At 41.9% G+C, this 25,842-nt stretch overlaps 1 protein-coding gene across 4 annotated transcripts in view; it reads left to right on the top strand.

Moving 5' to 3' along the window:
* LOC116834034 (uncharacterized) overlaps positions 1-20,749 on the top strand; it is a 25,760-nt gene extending 5,011 nt beyond the window's left edge. Inside the window, exons 2-8 of one of the 4 annotated variants that reach the window (XM_032795850.2) lie at positions 5,208-6,521; positions 9,869-10,798; positions 13,715-13,809; positions 15,770-15,937; positions 16,775-16,932; positions 18,987-19,128; positions 20,667-20,749. In XM_032795850.2, coding sequence (XP_032651741.1) covers positions 5,208-6,521; positions 9,869-10,798; positions 13,715-13,809; positions 15,770-15,937; positions 16,775-16,932; positions 18,987-19,128; positions 20,667-20,671 — 2,812 coding nt within the window. In that variant the 3' untranslated portion in view covers positions 20,672-20,749. Of the gene's footprint in view, positions 1-1,015; positions 1,149-5,207; positions 6,522-9,868; positions 10,799-13,714; positions 13,810-15,769; positions 15,938-16,308; positions 16,933-18,986; positions 19,994-20,666 lie in introns of those variants that run through there. The other 3 variants (XM_032795849.2, XM_032795847.2, XM_032795851.2) reach the window with 3 other exon arrangements.
* The last annotated feature ends 5,093 nt before the right edge of the window (positions 20,750-25,842 follow it).

Below are 25,842 nucleotides of genomic sequence, written 5' to 3'. Positions count from 1 at the left end.
GCTGGTAGCTGTCAGTGTGGCCACACTGCAGCACTTTCCCTACACAGCTGTACGAAGACAGCTGTAACTCCCAGCGCTGTACAAATGTAAGTGTAGCCATACCCTTAGATGTGCAGGCCTGGAGGGAGTCACCCCCATATGGGATACATTTTAAAGCAGTTTAATTTTACTGCCTCTACTTTTGCTCTTAAAGTTGTCTTTTAACAAGACCCAGACAAATCAACCATTTTTCAGTAAAATACAGTGTCCCTAAATGGTCCAAGTTTTACAGTCCAAAACTGTGACGGTCCAAAAATTTTGGAAGGGAGGTGCATTTGTTGTGTTTTTTTTCTTTTTAAAGTTTGTGTGAAAGATCATGCATTTGTTTTTATTCTACTAATCAGAGCCCCAATTCTGCATGCACTTACGCATGTGCCCAATTTTACGCATGTAAACTCAGTCGGAACCTTCAGGCAAATATACTTAATCAATTGCTTAAGTGTCTGTAGGATCAAGGCCTTCTAGCTGTACTTTAATGGTCCTTTTCAGCAGGGCCGGCTCCAGGTTTTCTGCCGCCCCAAGCGGCAAAAAAAAAAAACAGCAACAAAAACCCCAAAACCGCAGCAGTGTGATCGCACTGCTCCACTCTTTGGTGGCAGTTCAGTGGTGGGTCCTTCACTCTGAGAGGGACTGAGGGATCCACTGCCGAATTGCCGCCGAAGACCCAGACCTGCCGCCCCAGTGGCAGCCGGAAGACCGCCTCTTGGTATTGGCTTTTCAGCATAGTACTAATGCAAATTCTCTTTATCCAAAAATCCTAGTCATTCAAGTCCAGAGTGTGTGTCCCCTCTGTTAGTTAATCGTCTGTTTTATAACTTCTCCATTAGCCTCTTAGTGCTAAGATAATTTATAGCAATACATCTGTTGCACTGCTGAAGGGTGAGTTAATGTATATGCTCACAATGTGGTTCTGTGGTTGCAACACTGTGTTCAGTTCAGAGTGCAGCCTGTGTAATTATTGTGGTTGTATTTACAGCAGCATCTCTGGTCAGCACTCCCCTCCTATCTCGGAGCCCCGCACCTGAAACATGGCCCCTCCCAGTGATCAGTGGCGCAGTCATCGCTGAGAGACTGTGGTCAGGCAGCCTGAGCACTGGGACAGACACAAGGTAGGCAAGGTGTGCAGGGGAGAGGTTGGTGCATACAGCACCACCATTCATTGGCTCATAGTCTGGAATGGCAAGAGCAGCAGCCAGTTGAGTAAAGTAGCATGCCTGAGTGACTCTTCAGCCTGCTACATCCAGCTGTTCTCGGACCTATGGGGTACTCTGCGTGGCAGCTGGGAGCAAACCTCCCAGGCCAGGTAGCTGCTAGCAGGGCTTGAGCTAGTGTGGATGTTGTGGCTCAGGCTGGAGGTCGGGCTCTCCAGCCTAGGGTTTGAGAGCACGAGCAAGAGTGTCCACACGGCTATTTTTAGTGTGTTAGCTTGTGCCTTTTGCTGTGTTGTGTACTGTACATTTCTAGAAATCTGTGTGTGAACAATCCTGTGCTGGTAGGACTAAGATTAAGCAATCAAATGGGTCAATTTCTGCCTTCGGTGAAATATTCCAATATACATGCACATCTTTTTTACTCTTCTGAAAAGTACTTTCCTTTAACAAAGGTATTTTGCTTCCCTCTTCTCAAAATAAACCTTCTTTAAAATTCACTGGTAGGGAGGAGCATATTTTTTCTGTTTCAAATCAGGTTGATGAATAAGGATCCAGTCCTACCGACATGCACAGGTTGTAGCTTTCCCAGCAGCTGTAATTCCATTGATTTTGATGGGACTGTTCACATGAGTAAAGTTACTCGTACATAAGTGCTAGCAGGATTGAGCCCTAAATTAAATCAAAATTAATGGCATGGAGTGTTCAGAAGTATTCCAGGTTGCTTATTATCATTGTCTTTTTCTGACAGAAATCCCGAATAAAATCCTATCCCATCCTTAAAAATGCGTTCCCTGGAAAAATATAATTGGGCACTAGTTGCTAAGAAATCCTTGATTACATAGCAGCCAGGAAATAGGTACAGTGCATTAACATTATTATAGAAGTCACAAATCATGAATTATTTATGCCTTGCAGATTAAAATGTATTTTAATTACTCCTGTTTTTATTGGATTAGCTTTGAGAATATTGCTACTCCAACAAAAGCAGCAGAGAATCCTGTGGCACCTTATAGACTAACAGACGTTTTGGAGCGTGAGCTTTCGTGGGTGAATACCCACTTCGTCAGACGCAGGTAGTGGAAATTTCCAGGGGCAGGTATCCACTACCTGCGTCTGACGAAGTGGGTATTCACCCACGAAAGCTCACGCTCCAAAACATCTGTTAGTCTATAAGGTGCCACAGGATTCTCTGCTGCTTTTACAGATCCAGACTAACACGGCTACCCCTCTGATACTACTCCAACAAGTGAGCTTTTAAGCTTGTTATTCAAACCCATTTGTTGTGGTGTATATCGATGTTTATGCATCACGGGACAGTATGTTGAAGGCAAGTTTGCCCTCTTATTTGCACATTTTATATACACTAGTAATGTATTTCATGTCATGTCAAACATGTTATTCACATAAGGAACAAAAGTAAAACATGATGTAATTTAATGCCAATTGTTACTACTGGGCTGAGAAGCAAACACTCCAACATCAAGGTTAAAATAACTGCGCCACTTAGCTTTTGCATCCTGTAAAACGGAGCCAACAAACAAGAGAGAGACACTCCAGCTATTTGCTTTGGCCTAGTGCTCCTCTCTAGGTTCTGAAATTTATTTGTAAATAAGTTATACGGTTTAGGTAAACACACATTAAATAATAAGACTTTTTAATCTTCTACTAGACCAGGAGTGTCAAACTCATTTTTGGAGTGGGCCAAATACCTTTTTAGTTATGGTTCATTTAGGATTCCATACTGCCCTCAATCTACAGTGGATCTCCCAGTGCTGTCAGTGGAAGATCCCCACAAAGATCAAAGGTGGAATCAGGCCTTAATTTAGTAACTAAATTTTTAGTTTATTGTTCTTATTAAAGCCACGTTCATCAATCACTCAGTGTGAAAATGAACTTACTCTTAGGACACCCACTGTATCTGCCTTGCTTCTTTTCCTTCTCTATCTTTCTTTCTGTTTCTCAACTTTTCCCTCTTGTTTTTCCCTCCTGTCTTTTCTCTGCATATCCTTCCCTATAGCAAAAGCCAGTTCCTTCCTATTTGCTTTCACTTCCACCGTTTTCCCTATATCATACAATAAAATTATCAATGATTATGTACCACTAACTATTTAATGTGTCACTGTTATGCTCTCAAGTTAACATCACTATGAGATGAATTGGAGAAAAGGAGTTCACACCTCCAAGTCGTTGTTTCAGGCTCTCTGCAGACTCAGGAAGACAGCAGTGTATCATTGGTTTCTAATTGTTTTGCATTTGGGAGGCTAATTTTGTATCCAGGAGTGCTAGAAACTTACTCTAAAGCCACATAAGTACATCTGATAGGTTAGATCCAGCCCTCCGGCTGGGTGTTTAACATCACCATGCTACATTATACTACTAAGACCTCCTGTAGTAACTAAAAGGTACCCAGGTAAAGAATTTGGAGTCTACCTACTCTGTATGGATAGGACTTGTAGCAAGGGAAGACCTGTACCTGTCAAGAGACAGCAGCCTAAAGCTATTGTTTTCCTAGCACTATAAGGGAACATATGCCAAACAAACTGGAGCAGTTTAGTTTACTCCATGAATTATACTGAATCTCAGCATACCATAGTAGGCTAAAGGTTATGAGGAATAGTAACTACCCACTGTATAGACATTTTGGTTCATACACAAAGGTTTGCCAGTTCAGGAGTAGATTCTGAAACCTTTACTTACACTGAACAGTTCCTTACTCCAAGAATAGTACTGATGACTGCATTGGCACTAGTAGTGGAGTACAGTACTGTTCAGTGTAAGTATGTCAGAATTGGGACATTACTGTGTGCTCCCAGCGTTGTTCAAATCTATGGGATATACCTTGGAGATACTAAATGGATAATATGGTGATCAAAATCAGTTCCTAGCTACGAATCCCTTACTAATGTCCTAGGTAATGTAGTGACTGTTTTAGCATTTTCATCACTTAGTTTTGAAATGACTTGACATGAGCCGTCTGGACCTATATCTAAATCTGCTCAAACATCAGAGAACCCCATCTTATCTCAGCTCTCAGACTGGGCACCAGTAGGTGGGTGTCTATAACTTCCTATGAATAAAACTCTTCAGGGTGAGCAGTACTAATCGGGTCATATGGGGCTAGTGGAATTGACATAACCTATTAGATCAATAATTTTTTCCAGGGTAATAATGATACCCAGTAGTACAACTGATGCATTTGTATGATATTAGTAAACATTTATGGTGTCTTCCAAAGGGCCAAGTCAGTATCATGAGACCATTGTGCTGGGGCCTGTACAAACACACACAAAAAGACTGTCTTTGCTCCTCAGGGTTCATAGTTTAAAATGCAGTGTTAGTGTCTTGTGCGTCTGGCGGCAGAAAACCCACAGAGCCATCGAGCTTCTGTCTTATTGTAATATTTAGATGTGCCTAGAGATAGTTGGCAAATGCAGAATTTTTTTGTGAAAAATGTTTGAAATTTTTCTTCACAAAATGTCAGTCGCTCTAGGCTGAATGAAAACCAGCAAGAAGTTCTCAATATTTTTTTTTGGCCAAAATACTGTCAACATTTCCAAAATTTTAAACCAGATCTGTGTATCTATTTCCTTCCATGTTCTATATATTTCTGTAAGTAATATCCATACAATTTAAGTTTTGCAAACAGTAGAACCTCACAAACTTGCACCATTAATCTACAAGCCTGGGTGTGCTCATTAAAAATCCGCTAGACTCTCTGCTCAACAAAGATTTAACCATCTGTTGCTGTCATGCAGGTAGTGTGGCCTACTGGGTAGAACACTGGATTGGGACTCAGTTCCCAACCTCCCACTGGCCTGCTAGGTGACTTTTGGCAAATTACTTCGTGCTGTGCCTCAGTTTGTCCATCTGTAAAATGGGGGTAATGCCCATGAGTCTCTCAGTCACTAGTGTGAGTAAGTGTGATGGCCTACTTTGCAGTTAAGATGAATGTGAAGATGATTGGTGCAGGTGGATGAGATGTGCTCTAATGGACTCTCTTGGCTTTTTTTCTGGCAGGATGGAGAAGAAGAAAATTCTAATGAAATCCAAAGTTGCTGCTTCAAACGTTCTGAGTGCGCTGCATTCGCTCTATCAGTTTGGTCACTTCTGTGATGTGACAGTTCATACTGAGCACCTAGGGATCCAGGAGGAGTTTCTGGTTCATAAGGCTGTCTTGGCTGCTTCCAGCAATTACTTCAAAGGGCTTTTTCTTCACGGTGAGATGTTGGATGCTAAGAATTGCACCGTGACGCTACAGGACATTTACTCAGAAGAATTCACCTCCTTTCTGGAATTTGTCTACACTGCAGAAGTAGAGATTGACGCAGAAAAGTTGCATCGGATGAAGGAGATAGCTGAGAGACTCGAGTGCAAGGATTTGCTTGACATTTGTGAAGAAATGAAGGCAGAGGGTAGAAACGCCTTAGATTTGAGTGTCCATTTGAAAGGTCAGATATGTGAAAATGGTGGGTCCCAGTGGGCTCTTGTCCAGCAAGCAGAAGACAATGAAGTGAATGATTCTTCCCAAATTGGGGTGACATCCATGAAGAGGAAATTTTGGGACAGTCAGGAATGCAGAAAATTGCTACCAGACTATGAGATTGTTGATGGACAACCTGCAAATCCCAATAAAGGTGGGACAGATCTTCCGGAGTCAAAAGCTGGGATGGTAAAGTCAGACAAACGGAACAAAATAGAGACAGGTGAGATGATTAGTATGGATACAGTCAACCCAGAGGAAAATAAGACAAGCCATTGTGCCCTAAACCGGTCAGACTCAAAGGAAACCTGCATAGTGATTAAAAGTGTGCTTCCTGGCCAGGAGGAGGATGAAAATAGTTTAATTTCTGACCTCCCCAGTAAAACCGAACGTAGGAAATCACCTCGCAACGTATCAGAAGTCTTGCCACAAATGTACACATGTGAGAAGTGTAACCAGTCATTCCATTTCATCAAACACTATCAGTCACACATGGAGCTGGAGCACGACACCAACATAGTCCTCAAACACAGCTGCAATATGTGCAACCAGCTCTTCTCGAATCGCCAGAACCTCAGGCAGCACCGCCTCACGGTTCACAATGACGAGCGACGCTTCCTCTGCGTGTTTTGTGAGAAGAGGTTCAAGCGCCGGAAGGATATAAATGACCATATCCGGAGGGTGCATGAAAAGAAAAGGAATCCTCAGGCGTGTCCATACTGCAACAAGGTTATCAGCTCCAAATGCGGCCTGACAGTTCACATTCGAACCCACACTGGAGAGAAACCTTATAAGTGTGAACGCTGCCCAGCCAGCTTTGCTCAGAGGTCTGCTTACAATACCCATGTAAGGTACAGCATTTTGTGTGAGTGTGTGTATCTGAGCATTGAGAGAGGGGTATTTTCAAGATCCTGATCGCTTCAGAGCTAGGTTCTTTGGGACCTTGGAAGGCTGCAGCAGAGCTGGGCTGGCATTTTCAAAGCCATGCAGGGGATTTAAATGCATTGAAATTATTGGGAGTTGTGCTGCTAAATCCCCTTTAGTGGCTTTGAATGTCTCAGTCTTTGGGTTTTAAACATGAGCCTGGCAGAACTGTGATGTGTTAAAAATGAACAAGACCCAGCTAACAGGGTGATCACAAATCTATTTTTATTTGATCCTGTGCCCTGCCTGCTGTGTCTGGGTAGTGTGGGCATTCACACAGGCCTTTTCTGCACTGACTGACTCGAAACGAATCAGTAAAATTTCACAGGAGTCTCCAGGTCTGCAAACAGAGACAGAATTTGATTTTTATGACAGCATAAATATAGCATTCCCATTGGCCCAGGACAGAATTCCTGACTTTCAGCTGTTACAGCCCTCCTGAGTCCTGAACTGATTCCAGGACCCTCTTCAGACTTTTTCAGCGATTCAGTCCTCCTGTTATGACCCTCATACCTTTGTCCTCTTTTCTGGCTCCCTCTGGAGTCCTCTGCTTCCCCAGCCGTGGAAAAAGCCAAGTGAAATAAGTGATGTACGTGTTTTGGAAGGTCCTGAGATATTGGCACTATTAAATATGGAGAAGAAATGTTAGGTCATATGAGAGGTATTTAAATATATAAATTTTTACTTTTCTCTCCTTCCGAGTCCTGTACAGTTGAAATCATGGGCTCAGATCTGCTGTGTTGGAGTCAACTCAAAGCAGCCCTAAAACTGTAATAATTGCCAATAAGAGGATGGCTCCAGTATGGAGGAGTCCTTTGTTGAGACCATGCCATTGTAATGGATCCTACTTCACCGTGCCCCCTGTGGATGTATAGGGGGTATATATCTATACTCCCATTATCTGACTGCCGTAACCTATATTGGAGCCACAGGCAGCTGGCACAGAGTAGCCTCCAGGTAGGAAACTGGTCTGATGATTAGCCTGTTGAATTGGAGATAGTTCACCTCCCCATGACTTCATAAATGTCTGCTTCAATTACCTTTGGTAAATGAAATAACCAAACATTCATTTTCTGATATAGCTGTAAAACTAATCTGAAATTTTTTCAAAATAAATCACTTTAAAAATGCATAGTGTGTACCTTCTAAAAATGAAACCTACATCTGTCTCTGAGTTGTGAAGAATACATATTAAGGTTATAAAAACCAACAAGAATGGAGTTTTATGTAGACAAGCATGATTAAATTGAGTCTTCCTGACTAGTGATTTAAATCAAATCCACCCTGCTGTATTATTTTCCCTACAGGGAATTAGGGCACAGAGAAATTGCCCATGATGACACAGGAAGCCTGTAGCAGATCTAGGAATTGAACCCAGATCTTCTGAGTCCAATCCAGTACCTTCAACACAAGACCATGCTTCCACTCAAGCGTGAGGATTATTGGCCCCTTTAACTTTCTCCTAGCTAATGCAACTACAGAGAATAGTTTTATCCCTATATATATATAATTCTTTCTTGAATTTTATTAATGCATTTAATAAATCGATAACATTGATGCTTTAAAGAATCCCTCAGGAGATTACATATATAAAAAGATACTGTCCATCTGTTTCTAAAGAAAATCTGCATGCAAGGACTTTTGTTTGAGACTGATGTGTATAGTGAGAAAGAAACCAGGTACTCAGGGAGAGAAGTGTGATTGACAAATATAATTAGGTTCTGTATAGTATAGAGAGTGAGCTCAAAGAGGAGGGTTGAGTGAGGCTAAATTTTAGGAAAATGCAGACTGAACCGGTAGGAGTAGAAAAATAAATGAAGTAGTACAGTAGGAGGGAAATCCACAATAGCAGGATGAGCAGATAATTCCAGACTCTTAAAGCATTTGCAGTTACCCAGTATCAGTCTTTTGTGTGCCCAGCACACAAACTGTAATCTTTCAAAACAATGCAGTGTGGCTCTCTGTTTCATTTTCTTAGTTATCTTATTGTCACATGCAGAGGGAAAGCAGATCGATCCCATGCAGAAATTTCCCAGACAATTTGTTTTTAAATTTGTGGTTATTAACAGTTCAGACATAGACTGTGCAGGATTACCTATTTCTTTGAGACAGATGTTGATACACTTATCTCAGTGTTCATAAGGGTATCTTTATCTGGCCCTAAATTAATAAGAAAACTGTTGGTGCTGCAGTTTATACAAATAGAGATGATGCAACCTGCTAGTATTTTTTATAAGAAAATGTTTGTGTTGTGCTCTTGTTTGTTTGTATTATGATAGTGCCTAAGGGTTCTAGTTAAATATTGGGATTCTCTTGTGCTAAGTACTGTAGTAACTCCATTAAAAAGACAGATTACCGTAATCGACTATGTGCATACAGTCAGCAGATTTGCTTTGTCTAATTGCATGCACAAAGCAGGCATGTCGTTGCATAAATTTTGCCCATTCAATGACATTTCTAATTTGTTTAAAAACCTAACACTGCATATCTTTCCACAGTCACTATATTGTAACAGGGAACTCAAGATTACAGTGAAGTGTTGAATCCCAGTTCTGCCTTCTTATTCACCTACCCATGCGCATGTGCTGTGTGAAAACACCGGGAATTTCTTCCATGTATCTTAGAGCTGAATAGTGCCTTTGCATTATGGGGAAATCATATATGGCCTGCAATGAAATTCTTAACCTTTCAATTAAAGCAAAACATCAGTTTTGTTGTTTAAGAATCACACAATGTTACAGGGTCAAATATGGCAAATATAATGTGCTTCTTTAAGGAAGTGCTAAGGGTAAGATGCAGTAGATATTTAAATGTATGCCATTTTGTATTTATTGTTCTTAATTTAATTAAAAGTAAAGCAAGAGGATCTCAAGTTGTATTTGTAAGAACCCATTTGTTAGACTGCATTTACAGTCTCTCATGATATTAATTAGGTAACACATAAGTTCGCTTTAGAGGGGGTCCTTTCCTGAGGACCTACTGGTTTTAGACTTCTGCCAGGCCGTCAGTGTAATAGCCATTGCTAGCTGTGAAAGCAAGGATATCCAACAGTTTAAGTAATGCTTCTACAGAATAACTTACATAAGACACTTCAGTTATCGTTGTTTATCTGGTCTCACCTTTCTGCAATATTTCCTTGCTCTCTTATTCTAGATGTTCTACTAGTTTGTGAAAGGCAACATTAAAATGAATATGAGAAACCTGATTCCTTCAGTGTGCATGCATATAAAACCAGGTATTTAACTCTACTATGGTTGTGTTCTGTTTTTAACAGAAAAATACATGACTCTGGGCAAGACAGGAAGCTTATGCCAGTCTACTGGATGGTAGTTCCACCTGCAGATAGACCAGATACAACATACTGTGAAACAGATATTACCAGAGACAGATGGGATGGGGCATCAGACCCTGGGTTGCGAAAAGCTGCCAGGAGCAAAGATGCCATGGACTACGAGGAAGAGCCAGGGAGCTCATCTAATGCACAAGTGGATTGCAGCAATGCAGGGGAAGAAAGGAAGGGGCAATATGATGAATCTGAAGCTAACAGAGAAGATGAAAATGAAGACAGGGATGAGGATGAAGAAGAAACAAATATAAAGGGGGAAGAGGAGGGAGATTACGATGCAGTTTATTCTGAAGCAGATGGTAGTAAAGTTAACGAGGATGTTAGTACAGATGACGACGATGATTCCTCTAATGATAAAGATGCTGAAGAAAATGAATTGGGTGAAGACTTTAAAATAAAGAAGGTAAATAAGGCCCGGGTAACTAAGAAGTCTGCCTATGTTATAACATGCGATAAATGTGATGAGCAGTTTGTATCTCGGAAAAAATATGTGGATCACTGCAAAGATGTCCATCAGTCCTTGCCCGGTAAAGTCTATCAGTGTGATATCTGTAGCAAGTCATTTGCTAGCTACAACAGCTGGAAAGAGCACAGAGCGTGTGTCCATACTGAAGAAAGGCAATTTGCCTGCACCCTCTGCAATGCTACGTTTAAAAGAAAGAGAGACGTGAGGACGCATTATATGCGGAAGCATGAAGGGAGAGTGAAGCGCCCACTGTGTTCAGTCTGTGGGAAGATTCTGAGCTCTCGAACTGCATTGGTGTTTCACATGCGGACACATACAGGGGAAAAACCCTACGAATGTAGCATTTGTCATTCAAAATTTGCACAGCCATCACAGCTTAAGATCCACACCAGGTCAGCTTACAGTCTTGCTTCTCCCGTTACTGAACCCTGCATGCACCCTGCCTCAGCACTCCTTCCCTTGAACGACCTACTGTCCCCCAGTCATTTTTCTGCAGTATCCATGTAATAGAGGAATGCTGGGATTTATGTTGGCCTGTAATATCAATGATTAACGAAGTTTAGTTTCTTTTATTTATGTAAAGTTGTTTGTCTACTCCAGGGTCATTACCTTACCTTTGGGAAAGACTTAAAACATAGCAGTACCATTCATACATAGGCAAGCAAATAGTGATTATTTCCAAATAAGATTGATCCAGATCCTCAGCTAATGTAAAAAATGGCAAGAGAGGAAGGATTTACCCAGTGGTTAGGCTGGTCTCAGATTTAGGAGACCCAGGTTCAATCTCCTTCTCTGTCACAGACTTTGTGTGTGACCTTGGGCATGTCATTTAATCTCTCTGTACCTCAGTTCCCTACCTGTAAAATGGGGACACTAGCACTGCCCTACCTCACAGCTGGTGCAAATCAGTTTGTGTGATTTACACACGTTGAGAATGGTAGCTCAGGACACACTGTAGAAGCCTGGAGAGATCTGCTGCTAGCCTAAGGAAAGAAAACACATCCACATTGTCATCACCACCATCAAAGCAGCACATGCCAGTCTTTTGTGAGTTCTGGCTGTTTGGAAATAGCAGACCTGTCTGCTGTTTGGAAATAGCAGACCTATCAATGAGGCCCAAGATAACTAAAACTACAGTAGAATTTTTGAAAAGCCAGGATTTAAATTGAGATCGATGGGACTAAGTCTTTCTTCAGTGGAGTGGTGCTAGTTTACACCAGCGGAGTATCTGCCCCAGTATGTTTGTCACACTTATAAATAGTGAGGTCATCGATACCTGCAACACTTGAGGGTTTTTTTTCCTTCCAAAGACAAATACAATCTTGATGATAAAGTAAGTAATATATTTGTGTAAATGTCTAGGAACCACATGTTGTATGTAGTGTAATTGTAGACATGTTAGCCTCAGGATATTACAAAGTCAGGTGGATGAGGCAATATTTTACTGGACCAACTTCTGTGGGAGTGAGAGACAAGCTTTCAAGCCACACAGAGCTCCATGTCAGGTCACCTGCTCTTGTCTGTCTGCACTCACTGTTGTTCTCTCTCCTTTGCCTCATTCACCTGCTAAGATAGGCAAGCAGTCCTTTTATTTGAAATAACCCCAGGCTTTATCAGTTCCTGGCTGGATCGCAGCAAGAGCATACATATACTCACACAAGGAGTTTATCAGTATCAGGAGTTTCTCAGAGGAGTAGGATGAACATATACCTATCTCATAGAACTGGAAGGGACCCTGAAGGGTCATCAAATCCAGCCCCCTACCTTCACTAGCAGGACCAAGTACTGATCTTTTGCCCTAGATCCTTAAATGGTCCCCTCCAGGATTGAACTCACAACCCTGGTTTAGGAGGCCAATGCTCAAACCACTGAGCTATCCCTCCCCCCAAAGTGGAAGGTAATGGGACTGGGAGTAACCTGAGTATTGTTGTGATTTTTGGTGTAAGGGACTGTATTGTAATGGCAAGCTTATCTGGGTAGCAAGACAGAATGGAGATCTTATGCGGACTGAGGTGGTTGTAATGCCTGAGGAGTTCACACCTGGTTGGCGAATCTAAGTATAGAACTTACAGCCAACTTAGGGTTTGTGCCCTACTTCTTAATAGTCTGCCCTGAGGTTGGTGCTCATACTCATGAGCCACTCCAGACAGCTTGACACATCCCATGCATGAATGTGTGAGGAGCGCTCATAGCTGGGGTGAGCCACAGAGTCCCCCCTGTAAGTGTGTGAGGGCACTCACAGCTGCGGGGGAGTCACAGGGTCTTTCTCATCCATGTGTGAAGGATGCTCACAGCTGGGGTTGGGAAGAGGGAGTCACAGGGATCATAGTTTGTATTTTTTCCCTGCTTCTTTTCTCCCTTTGAATTCTGGTCCCATCTCCTGTTTTTCTTGGGAAACTCTGCGGGTGACTGGAGAACTGCTGTGTTTAACGTTGTGCCCACGAAGTGCTGTAGTGTAAGCAGAACTGGGGAAAGAAGTACAGGTAGTCTTGCTGGCCTGTTCCATGCTACCAAATTTCACAGGGTCTGTGTGTGGGGGGATCAGTTATGCTTGGCAGAATATTGGGTTCATCACTCTGGTGTATCGTCTAGCAGCCAATATAGGACAATATAGTTGGACTGTCCTTTTGGCCACAGAGTTTTAGGGCTGATGCTGCTGTTGAGGCACGAAGGAAGAGAAAGAAAGGAACAGCCAAAGGAAAATCTTGCATGCTCCTCTTTAAGGCATTGTAAGGGAATGATTCTGAGCCAGTGTGAGTCAGCCGAGCTCCGTCAGATTAATGAAGCTACACTGACTTACTTGATCTGAGGAGTATAAATGTCTTTGTCAAGGATTCTTTAGGCTTTCCTCTCCCTCCTTCCCCATCTATTCATGCAAAATCCAAAGCATCAGATAGGGTCATTCATTGCAACAGTACACCTTCGGGTCTGCATGCACCTTTGATGTAATATGCATGCAAACCTTTAATTTCCTTGCTGAGCTGAACACATTTAAGCCAACTCCCACATAGAAAATCTAGGCAAAGTCTCCAGGACCATAACATCTACAGTACAGGAAATTAATTTCAAGAGGAAATGCTATTTTAAACCCCCCTGACTATAGTGCTTAATTTGTGCTGGGGCTCGCCAGGGCTGAGCCCTGCCACATCTAAGCTTGGTGGTTCATAACCCTGGCACCTCTGGGCTTGCTGCCTCTGTTATGAAAGGGGAAAAAATTACTTGTGCCCTGACACCTCTTTCATTACAAATTAGGCACTGCCTGTCTAGCTGTGTTTTCTCAATATCTCTCTGTGTTTCACTTCCTGTAGGTCTCATACAGGAGAAAAGCCATATATTTGTGAGGACTGTGGAGCTTGCTTTGCTGACAAAGGCAAACTAAATGGTCACAAGAGGACACATACAGGTAGGAATTAAACACCGTGGGCCTCGCCCTGTACCGTTCTCACCCCTTTATTTGGTCAGATTGAATACAAGTTGTCTGCAGGACATCTCTGTAGAAAAGAAATCATCCAAATTCCTAAGCTTGTTGGCAGCAGGGAATAGATGGGGGCAGAGAAGTGCACATTATATTTGTAACTCGCAGGAGGTACTCAGATGATGAGGGCCATTTGGGTACCTGGATAGGTAGACATCAGAAAGCCTGTCTGAGATGCAAGACCAAAGGAAAAGATTGGGGGAGAGAGATGGATTTTGGGAGTCATCTGCATAGAAATGTCAGCAGAGGCCAAGTGAGTAAATAGTTAAGTCCAAAGCACACCGTGAAGAGTTGCAAAGGGATCTCACAGAACTGTGTGACTGGGCAACAAAATTGCATTTATCAGCATTGAATTTCATCTGCCAAGTAACGCACACTAGAAAACATAATGCCAACTATACAGTAGAGCCTCAGAGTTACGAACACTAGAGTTACAAACCGACCAGTCAACCACACACCTCATTTGGAACCAGAAGTACAGCAGCAGCAACAGCAGACACAGATAAACAAATACAATACAGTACTGTGATAAATGTAAACTAAAAAAAGGGAAAGTTAAAAAAAAAAAGATTTGGCAAGGTAAGGAAACTGTTTCTGTGCTTGTTTCGTTTAAATTAGGATGGTTAAAAGCATTTTTCTTCTGCATAATAAAGTTTCAAAGCTTCATTAAGTCAATGTTCAGTTGTAAACTTTTGAAAGAACCATAACGTTTTGTTCAGAGTTATGAACAAATTCCATTCCCAAGGTGTTCATAATTCTGAGGTTCTGCTGTACATACAAAATGATGGGATCTAAATTAGCTGTTACCTCTCAAGAAAGAGATCTTGGAGTCACTGTGGATAGTTCTCTGAAAATATTCACTCAATGTGCAATGACAGTCAAAAAAGCAAACAATGTTAGGAACTATTAGAAAAGCGATAGATGATAAGACAGAAAATATCTATATAAATCCATGGTACGCCCACACCTTGAATACTGCGTGCAGATCTGGTCGCCCCATCTCAAAAAAGATATATTAGAATTGGAAAAGGTACAGAGAAGGACAGCAAAAATGATTAGGGGTATGGAACAACTTCCATATGAGAAGAGATTGAAAAGAGCAGGATTTTTCATTTTGGAAAAGAGACAACTAAGGGGGATGTGGCAGAGGCCTATGAAATCTTGACTGGTGTGGAAGAAGTGAATAAGGAAATGTTACTTTCTCTTTTGCATAACACAAGACCTAGGGGACACCCAATGAAATTAATAGGCAGCAGGTTTAAAAAAACAAAGGGAAGAATTTCTTCACACAACACTCAGTCAACCTTTGGAACTCTTTGTCAGGGGATGTTATGAAAGCCAAAATCATAACAGGGTCAAAAAAGATTTAGATAAATTCATGGAGGATAGGTCCATCAAGGGCTATGAGACAGAATGGGCAGGAATGGTGTTCCTAGCCTCTGTTTGCCAGAAGCTGGGAATGGGTGACAGGGGATGGATCACTTGATGTTTCCCTGTTCTGTTCATTCCCTCTGAAGCACCTGGCATTTGCCACTGTCAGAAGACAGGATAATGGGTTAGATGGACCGTTGGTCTGACCCAGTAGGGCCGTTCTTATTTTCTTAGTGAGGTCATATAGGGATACGATGAAGAGGGGAGAAAAGGGGTCAGAGCCCTGAGACATGCCAACAAAGCACGGTGGATGGGAAGCCAGTTGAAAACCAAGAGAGCACAGACTCATGGAAATCAAAAGGTTAATGATATTCCAGGAAAAGGGACTGAGCAAAATGTGTCAAAGGGAGCAGGATTTTAAGCATGGACAAAAAACAACAAAACATTGGACTTGGCCGGGAAGAGGTTATGGAAGTAACTGGTAAGAGAATTCAGAATCTCTTTTGTTTTTTTACAGGAGAGCGTCTCTTTAAATGTGATGTGTGTGGAAAACATTTTGCCACCAATGAATACTTAAAATGCCATAAGCGATGCCACATGGGAGCTAAGCCCTATAAATGTGATGTTTGTGGGAAAACGTTTGGATTGAGAGCCTCCCTAGCCCAACACAGTAATGTTCATGCAGGTAACAAAGCAAACAGATGCTGTTTTAGCCAGTAGATGAGTAGATACTGGTGGAAGTTTGGATCTGAAGTTGTATGCAAAAGGGACGTTAGCCTTTAACTCAACAATCTTTTTGATAGGCTACGTATGTATAGTGAGCGGGGAGTGATTTGGAACCAGAGTTCATACTTACTCATATTTTTTGTAAAGGAAAAAAAATTCATACAGTATTTAAAAAATTAAAAATATACCCTGCATTGCCTCCTTGATACAGTGTACGGTAGTTAGTTACATTGGGCCAAATGCAGTTTGACTCATTGTTTGGAAATTTATTTCTTGAAGACCTTTATCCTGCAAACACTTACACACATTCTTAACTTTAATTATTTGCAGAGACTGATAAAGCAATCCAGAGCCCTGGACACCCCTCCCCACCCGCCAATGCCCATCCTCCGTGGCCATCACCCTAGCAGAGGGTGGGCTGGTGGCAGAGGCCAGTAGCAGGGTAGCATTCCCCAGAAGAAGGGCCTGATCTGCTTTAGTAGGGAGGATTGGGTCCAGTAGCTACATTCCTAGTTCTGCTGGATGTTGCATCTCCCTTTAGAGACTCAGGCAGACCCTGCTGGATCAATTTCACTTGGGTTACATTTTCAAGCTTTTCTTCACAACCAGCGGGGCTAGAAATATTCATCACGTGATTGTGGGAGCCAGGACTGTTGTGCAAGTGCTTTAATCCAGCATTGCTCACATAAATAGTCCTGTTACTCACATAAGTAAAGTCAAGCATGTACCGATGCGCCTGCAAGATCAGGCCCGAAAGGACTGATCTTCAGCGGTTGTGGGTTTTGTTCATTTGCAGAGACACGTCCATATTTTTGTGAACAGTGCGGAAAAACATTTACTCAGCAAGGAGCTCTCAGGCGTCACCAGCGTATTCACACCGGTGAAAAACCATACAAGTGCAGGGCTTGTGAGAGAACCTTTACAGACATGTCCACCTTACGGAGACACGTATCGGTACGTTGCCTCTCTTTTGCCTTTGTAGCAATTAAACTGCGGTACAGAGGTTTAATTAGGGGTGAAGGGGCGGGAAGCTACATTTTTGCAGCTGATTTTTTTTTTTTAATTTATTAGGGATTAGAGTTGATGCTTCAGTTTTGATTCCTTAAGAAAAATAAATTCTGTTAGGATGAGGGGGAGGATTAGGGTGCTGATTTACAATTACATCAGGCTTTTAATAATATTAGGGTTGTCAAACGATTACAAAAAGTAATCGCAATTAATTGCAAGATTTAAAAAAAAGTTGAGATTTATTGCAGTTTTAATTGCATTGTTAAGCAATAATTCAATACCAATTTAATGTGTTATCAGTAGTTTTGGATGTTCTACATTTTCAGATATATCGATTTCAGCTACAACGCACAATACCAAGTGTACAGTGCTCACTTTCTATTCTTATTTTTATTGCCAATATTTGCACTGCAAAAAAGATAAAAGAAATAGGATTTCTTGAAACTTACAAATAGAGATTTTTTTTTGTTACACAGCTACACTCAAAAACCAAACAATGTAAAGCTTTAGCGCCTACAAGTCCATTCAGTCCTACTTCTTGTTTAGCCAGTTGCTAAGACGAACAAGTTTGTTTACATTTACGGGAGATAATGCTGCCCATTTCTTATTTACAATGGCACCTGAAAGTGAGAACAGGTGTTTGCATGGCACTCCTGCAGCTGGCATTGCAAGGTATTTACATGCCAGATATGCTAAACATTCGTATGCCCCTTCATGCTTCGACCACCATACCAGAGGAAATGATTTGCATTAATTGCTTGAGTTAACTGCGATTAATTGACAGATCTATTATTTATATAATTGTAGCACCTAGTGCCACAGTCATGAACCAGAACCTGTTACGATAGGTACTGTACAAAGTCCCTGCCCCAAAGAGTGTGCAATATAAAGATGTATTTCTGGAGCTGTTAGATTGAGGAAGAGAAACGCTAATTCCCAGATGATGTACCAATTCCCAGGCCTGACAGACAAACTTGTCTTAAAATCCAGTTATAACCAGTTATTTTTAAACAGCAAAATCTGATCATACAGGAAATGAAACATGAGGAAAGACAAGAACGTAGCTAATGTAAAGAGGATGCTGCTATAGCTGGGTTGTTTGGTTTTTTTTAAATCACAATTAGAGGTCTGCTCGGGCCTAATTTTTAGCCCCAACCTGGACCTGAACCAGACCCAAACCCACCCAAACTGGCCCCAGTCCTTCCTGCGAACCTGAGTCAATGTCTCCGTCACCTCCTGCCTGCGGGGCTGGCAGAGTGGCCAGCTGCATGTGCTGCATGGCTGCTTCCCTCCACTGTGCTGTGTGCGCTATGGAATGAGAGTCACTGCCACTCTAGCACTGTGCTGTGTGCGCTATGGAATGAGAGTCACTGCCACTCTAGCACACGCAGTGCAGCGAGGTGGCAGTAGCCAGCAGGAGCAGGGGGCACAGCTGCCACAGGCCGGAGGAGGAGAGCCCACCCCAGCCATAGACCGTCCGATTGCTTTCCCACCTGATTCGGACCCAGCCCTTGTAATCAGGTTCCGTTGGGATTAGGTCAGGTTGCAGGGCTCTAATCACAAATGCTGTGGAAAGTGGCTTAGCCCGCATACTGTAGTTACAAGATACAGTGTCTTACCATTTCTTGAAACTTCAGATGCATTCTCAGAGTTTTGATAGGACACACAGCTCCAGGTGATAAATTGGACTGCGAGCAAGATCACTAGAATGACCTCTTTGGGGAGGAAATCAGGACTTTCCTAGTTTCCCTTGTTCAGGTCTAGTTCCAGGTCCACTGTGTCATGGCAGTGGACCTGGAACAGAGTTAGTAATGTAGAATCATTCTCACATTTCAGAGGCCAGCTAATCCCTTTGTCCATCCTAGTGCAGCAGTGGAATGTTAAAATCAACCCTATTCCATTTCGAACATGGTTAATGAAAGTAAAATCTTCAATTGTTTTAAATTATTATTCAGAAACTTTTCTTTCCTCTATAATCTTTGGTTTTTTTCCCCCCCTAGATCCATGACCGGAATGCTCACTGGAGAAGTTTCTTAATAGATCTTACTACCAAAAAAGACCATAATTGGTCCAAAATAGAAACCTTATCAGATGTCTGTATGGGTGAGGACACAGCACCTGAAATTTGGTCAGTTGACCAAGGTAAACTTTATAAACCAGAAAGTATTAACGTAAAAAAAGCAGAACAGAGGCCATCTAGTGTTAACATGCGAGACGCTGATCACTCCCTTTTATACTTGTAACTTTTATTGCTCTAACCAGAAAATTATAAAATCTCTTGATACACTCTGAACAATAACATTTCAAATCTTTTTTCAATATAGCTGCTTCATTTTTAAGCTATGTGAGATACCCTTATCTTTTTGCAATCAATACAAGATGTTACATTGAAGTCATTTATCTTGTTATGGTAAACTATTTATGCCAATTAGGTGTTTGACCTGTGCACAGAGTTTTATTTTTAAAAAATATCTTGAATATATCACACAGTAAAATACCCATTTAATTAAAATATATGTTTGTTTTTGTGTGTATATCTATATATACATGCATAATAGTGTTCTTGTAAATTGTCTTTATAATAAAGATATTGTGTTTAGAACAATCCACATAAAATGATAATCTATGCTGTATCTAATTTATTTGTGTATATTTTATTGTAAAATATTTTTAACTTACTTGATCAATACAAAAGTGTTCAAATATTTGTAATGTTATAAACCAACTAGAACGTAGCTAGTTAATGGTAGAAGTCAGTGATATATGCTGTTTCCCAGCTTTCAATGGTTCATTTTGTCTTAATACTGTGATATTTGCTTTTAACCCCTATATATAATTTCTTTGTATACTGTAAAAATAAACTTCAAAATTATTTCTTAAAGAGTGATGGGACACCTCTTAGGCCCATATGTAAAATAAATAATAAGGAGCTGTGAATTATGGGCCCAGTTTTATAATTCAAAGGTTTGACTGCACAACCCTAGATTAAAATAAATCGGCTTTTGCATGGGATGTAGTTTTATTGGCCTGCTGAGAGTTTGAGCTTTCAAATCTCCAATGGCTTTCATAAGAGTTGTAGATTCTAAACACCTCCGAAGATTACAATCCTTTTATTATTCAAAAAACTGCATATAATATTATTGTTGAGATCTTAGATGTGCCGAAGTCAGGACATTCAGAACTGTTTCCGAGACCAATTGTAACACCGAGCACCGTTGCACATATTTAGTATTTTGCATTACTGAGAATGGTGTTAAATGCATGTCTTATTACATGGTGTGTTCAGTGTGGGGGATTGAAGGTTGTGATGGAAACAATACTTCTGAATTGCCTGATTATGGGCCAGATTCATTGTTGATGTAATTCCAAAACCAATGGAATTGCACCACAGATTAAATTGGTCATATGTTCTAAAATCTCATATTGCATTAATACGACTTTTTAGAAAATGTGTATGTAGGTGTGGGGGAGGGGGATGATTGAATTTTCTTGAGTTTGGGATAGGAGCAACTTGATTGGTCAAACTGCTCCTGTGCTGCAGAACAACCCTCTCCCTGCTTCTCTGCCTTCTGTCCCCCCTACTCACACATACAGTGTCTCCTGAGGAGAGACTGCCCCCTTTCTCTTGGTCTAAGATGAGCTGCAGAAATTGTAATGCTACAGCTCTCTCTGTGCCCTAGGATAGCTCCTGAATCTATCATGATCTTTCTCAAGAGCCCACTGAATTAATAGGATGGACTGATCTGATCCTCTCAACTCCTGCTGTTCAGTGGAACCATCTACCTGGTAAGTGATGGGACTTGCTGGGGGAGGCATCAGCCTGCTCCTGTGATCTTTTTGTTTTGTGTCTGCAGCTCTGAGAGTTCTTGTCTCTTGCCTCTCCCTACCTCTTTCGCACACTGTTCTTAACATGAGCAAGTACCCATTGTGTGAATGCAGGGAGCACCCACCTCTTTGGCAGATGGGAGTCTCTGCCTCATGCTCTTGCAGAGGGTGCTGCGTTGTCTGAATGGCAGCATAGTAATAAATTCTGCTCTCACTGTTCTCTGATGATTAAGTGTTTTCTGCTAGCTTGGGAGTGAATAACTTAATTTGTGGGTGAGTTGGCAGCTGCGTTCTTAAAGTTGAGAGAAATGCTATGCAAAGTCCTGGTCATGACTGATGGTTACCTGGACAAAATAGCTAATGTTTTGTGAAGTAGGGCTCCTAAATAAAAGTAGCCTGATAATCAGGTATACTGAGTACCCATAATCTCCACTGCAAGCACTTTAAGCACTTATTAGCTCTGGAAAAAATGAGGCCAATTTTTATTTAGATTCCTACATTATAGGTGATACAGGTAGCAATCCCTACAGTTAAGATGCTGTTTTTCAGTTATGTATAATGATTTGAGCTGAAATTTTCCTTGATGAGTGTTTGCCTCACACATGACTTTTTGGTAAACTTCAGCAAAAACAGTTCAGCCATTTCTCAGAACGAGTCTAGGGAAAAATGTTACTTTTGCCCATGTTAAAAAAGATCTTATAACCATTGTTTTAAGAAGCTCAAGCATCTTTATGCTTTGGAGCAGGGACTTGACATTTGGCCGGGGGAATCATGATGTCAGGGTTTAACTTTTGCCATGTGATTAAAAATCTGCCCAAATTTGGCCAAGTTGTGAGTTGCTGGGAATCTCGGTTTGCACACGTTCAATAGAGATTCATTAGAGTTCAGTATCTACATTCTCCAAAATTTCAGTCTGCACTGAGCCTGCTCTAGCTTAGGGATGCAAGGGCTAAGCAGGACTTTTCCTCCCATTGTTCCTTGCAGCAGCCAGGGGCAGCTCTGGCATGGCATGCAGGAACTGAGAGCAGAGTAACTGTCTCTCCTGTGCTCTAAATGCTCCCCCTGCTTACACCCACTCAGTGAGGAGGAGGAAGAAGGCTGGCTCAGATCAACAGAGGTGAGGAGCTGGGGCTGGGATATGGAGCCAGAAAGAGGGTGGACACTGGAACTGGGCTGAGGAGTTGAGTGGGAGCTGGGAGTTGTACAGTAACTCCTTGCTTAACATTGTAGTTCTGTTCCTGAAAAATGCTACTTTAAGCGAAACGATGTTAAGCGAATCCAATGTCCCCATACGAATTAATGTAAATGGGGAGAGGGGTTAAGTTCCAAGGCCGTTTTTTTTTGCCAGACAAAAGACTATATATATACACGCACATACACAGTATAAGTTTTAAACAATTTAATACTGTACACAGCAATGATGATTGTGGAGCTTGGTTGAGGTGGTGAAGTCAGAGGGTGAAAGAGGATGAGATATTTCCCAGGGAATGCTTTATTGCTAAATGATGAACTAGCATTCGGCTGAGCCCTCAAGGTTTAACACGCTGTTAATGTAGCCTCACACAAATAGAGGGAGGGGAGACAGCATGGCAGACAGAGACACACACCATGTGAGAGAGAGACGTGCATTGTCCCTTTAAGTATGCTGACCCCACTCTAAATACATTGCCTTTTTCAGTAGATCAGCGATTTGAGTCAGCAGCTGCTGCCAATCAGCACCTCCGTCCTGAACCATATTCTGCCCACCCCTGCTCTATGGAGATGGCCCAATGGAGTAAAAGAGCAGGGGGAGGAGGAGTCAATAGGGTTCCAAATGCTGGAACATCTGGGTTTTTTTCGGTTTGCTCTTTTAAAAATATAGGAAATTATATATACACAAAGCTGCAAAGTCAACCACTCAAAAGTTAGGAAATGCCAGAACCAAGGTTGCCTGTTCAACTGTAATTTGGCCCTTTTTTTTTCATTCATTATAATAGTCTTTACATGATCACACCCACAGGGCCCCTGCCTCACTGCACAGTGTGGTCAGTGTTCAGGGAACAAATCAGGGTTGTGTGGAGAATGGAGATGTCTGTTAGGACCCCTGCCTTATTTGTTGCAGTCGTTGGAAGATGCATGGTGGACGAGGCAGGGGACTTCAGGAAGAGAAAGGATGGTCTTGTGATTTAGGCAGTTGAGTGTCACTCCTGATTCTATCCCTGCATCTGCTAGAGTTCCTGTGTGATGCTAAGCAAGCCATTTAAACCAAACTTTCCTGGGATGGTTCCTCATTTTCCTGGGATGGCTCAGCATGAGAATCGGGGGTCCGATTTTCAAAAGTGCTCAGGCCTCACAGTTAAAACAGAAGTCCACAGGAGTTGTGCTTGGAACAAAGTGCTAAACTCTGAAAAATCAGGCCATGGACATTTTAATCAAATTAGCGTATACTTTTGACGCTAATCTCTCCGTGTCTCAGTTCCCCGTTTGGAAGGGAGGAGGATAATCCCACCTTTATCTCACCAAAGTTGGGGAATCTTATCTCACTGTGGTTAATTTATGTTTGTGAAGCACTCCTGTGAAGTTTGATGATGTCCTTCAAGCCACCACTCCCAAGTTCATAAGAACAGACAGAAAAGGCTCTAGCCCATGGGTCTGAGATGTGGCCTGAATGCAGCGAATGGGCTCGTGGCCCAGAGCCAACATGCTTGTTTTCCTAACAGTTCCTGAGTTTTAAGCCAATCTTGGGATTTTGGGGGCCCGACTCCTGGTGTCTGAGCATGTGGGGCAGACCCATGGGGGAGGGTGGGGTATGGGTAGGATTACCAGTTTTAAACGCAAAAAATCTGGCACCCTCTCTCCCCCATAACGGAAGCCTGCCACAACCCCAACCTAAGGCAACTCTGCAACCCCCTCCCCCTTCAACAGCCACTTACAATATGTAGAGAAAGAACACATAGAGATAAGATTGACAACATCACGTCTCCTCACTCTCACATGAATCAAATCCTCTCTCACATACACATGTGTGGTGAGCTTGAGTATTGGTCAGTAGGCAGCTGCTGTATTTTGAATAGTTTTGATCTGTTATTGCTTAAACTCTGGAAGTAGGAGCACTGCATCTTTAGCGGGACAGAGAAACTTTTAACATTAGATATTCTAGTTTATTGTGGTGGTAATGCAAACCTCTAGGCCCACATTTAAAAAAAAAGGCAGATGAAATTATTTTTCTAACAACTGGCACACTATAAAAAAAACGGTCCCCCAGGCCAGTTAAACGCTGGCAAGATGGTAACCTAGGTATGGGTCACATAGGCTGAGAACCATGGGGATGCAGGCCTCATGGGGAGAGAGGTATGGGATGCACATCAGGGGTTGGGTGGTGTGTATAAGAATGGCCATACGGGCTCAGACCTATGGTCCATCTAGCCCAGTATCCTGTCTTCCAGTAGCGGCCAGTGACGGATGCTTCAGAGGAAATGAAAGGAACAGGGCAATTAGCAAGTGATCCATCCTGTCATCCAGGCCCAGCTTCTTGCAATCAGAGACTTAGGGATACCCAGAGCATAGGGTTGCATCATTGACCATCTTGGCTAACAGCCAACATGGTCCATGAACGTATCTAATTCTTGTTTGAACCCCGTTAAACTTTTAGCCTTCACAACATCACCTGACAATGACTTCTGCAGGTTGACTGTGTGTTGTATGAAGAAATACTTTCTTTTGTTTGTTTTAAACCTGCTGCCCATTGATTTCTGTGAATGACCCATGTTTTTTTTGTTATGTGAAAGGGTAAGTAACACTTTCTCCACACCATTCACGATTTTATAGACATCTATCATATCCCCCCAGGTGACTCTTTTCCAAGCTGAACAATCCCAATGTTTTTAATCTTTTCCTCATATGGAATCTGTTCCATCCCCCTATTCATTTTTGTTGCCCTTCTCTGGGCTTATATCAGAACTGGAAAATCTTTTTTGAGATATGTGACAAGAACTGCACACAGTATTCAGTGTGTGGGTGTACCGTGGATTTATATAGGGGCATTATGGTAATTACTGTCTTATTACCTATCCATATCCTATGGGTTCCTACGATTGTTAGCTTTTTTGACTGTCACTGCACAGTGAGTAGATGTTTTCAGAGAACTATCCACGATGACTCCAAGATCGCTTTCTTGAGTGGTAACAGCTAATTTAGACCCCATCATTTTGTATGTACAATTGGGTTTATGTTTTCCGACATGCATTACTTTACATTTACCAACATTGAATTTTTACCAACATTGAATTTTGTTCTAATCTGGGAAAGTTCCTCAGATTTGTCACCAAAAAAGAATGGCTCAGGTATGGGAATCTTGGTCACATCCCCTGCAGTGAAGACTGATGCAAAGAATTCATTTAGTTTCTCTGTAACAGCCCTGTCTTCCTTCACTGCTCCGTTAGCACCTCGATTGCTCAGTGACCCTACTGATTTTTTTGGCAGGCCGTTTTTTCTGATGTACTATTTTTTTTAATTGCTGTTGTTTTTTGTGTCTATCGCTAGTTGCTCTTCACATTTGTTTTTGTCCTGCCTAATTATACTTTTACATGTAGGTTGACCAGATGTCCCGATTTTATAGGGACAGTTCCAATATTTGGGGATTTTTCCTATGTAGGCGCCTATTAAGCCCCACCCCATCCTGATTTTTCACACTTTCTATCTGGTCACCCTATTTACATATGAGTTGCCAGAGTTTATGCTCCTTTCTATTTTCCTAGGTAGTATTAGACTTCCAGGGTTTTAAAAAATCCTTTTTGGCTCTAGTCCCTTCTTTTACTCTGTTGTTTAGCCACAGTGGCTTTTTAAATCCTTTTTTTTCTGTTGTTGTTTGGGTGTGGGGGCTAATACATATAGTTTGAGGCTCTATGGGGGTGGTTGTGAACAGTTTCCCTGCAGCTTGCAGGCATTTCACTCTTGTGACTGTGTCTTTTAATTTCCCTTGAATTAGCTCCCTCCTATTTGTGTAGTTCCGCTTCTTCCTGGGGTGTTTCTGCCCCCACCCCCCATGTTAGA

Source organism: Chelonoidis abingdonii, chromosome 3, assembly GCF_003597395.2.
Source record: "Chelonoidis abingdonii isolate Lonesome George chromosome 3, CheloAbing_2.0, whole genome shotgun sequence".
Classification (NCBI taxonomy): Eukaryota; Metazoa; Chordata; order Testudines; family Testudinidae; genus Chelonoidis; species Chelonoidis abingdonii.
This window is presented reverse-complemented; position numbering and strand designations above follow the sequence as displayed.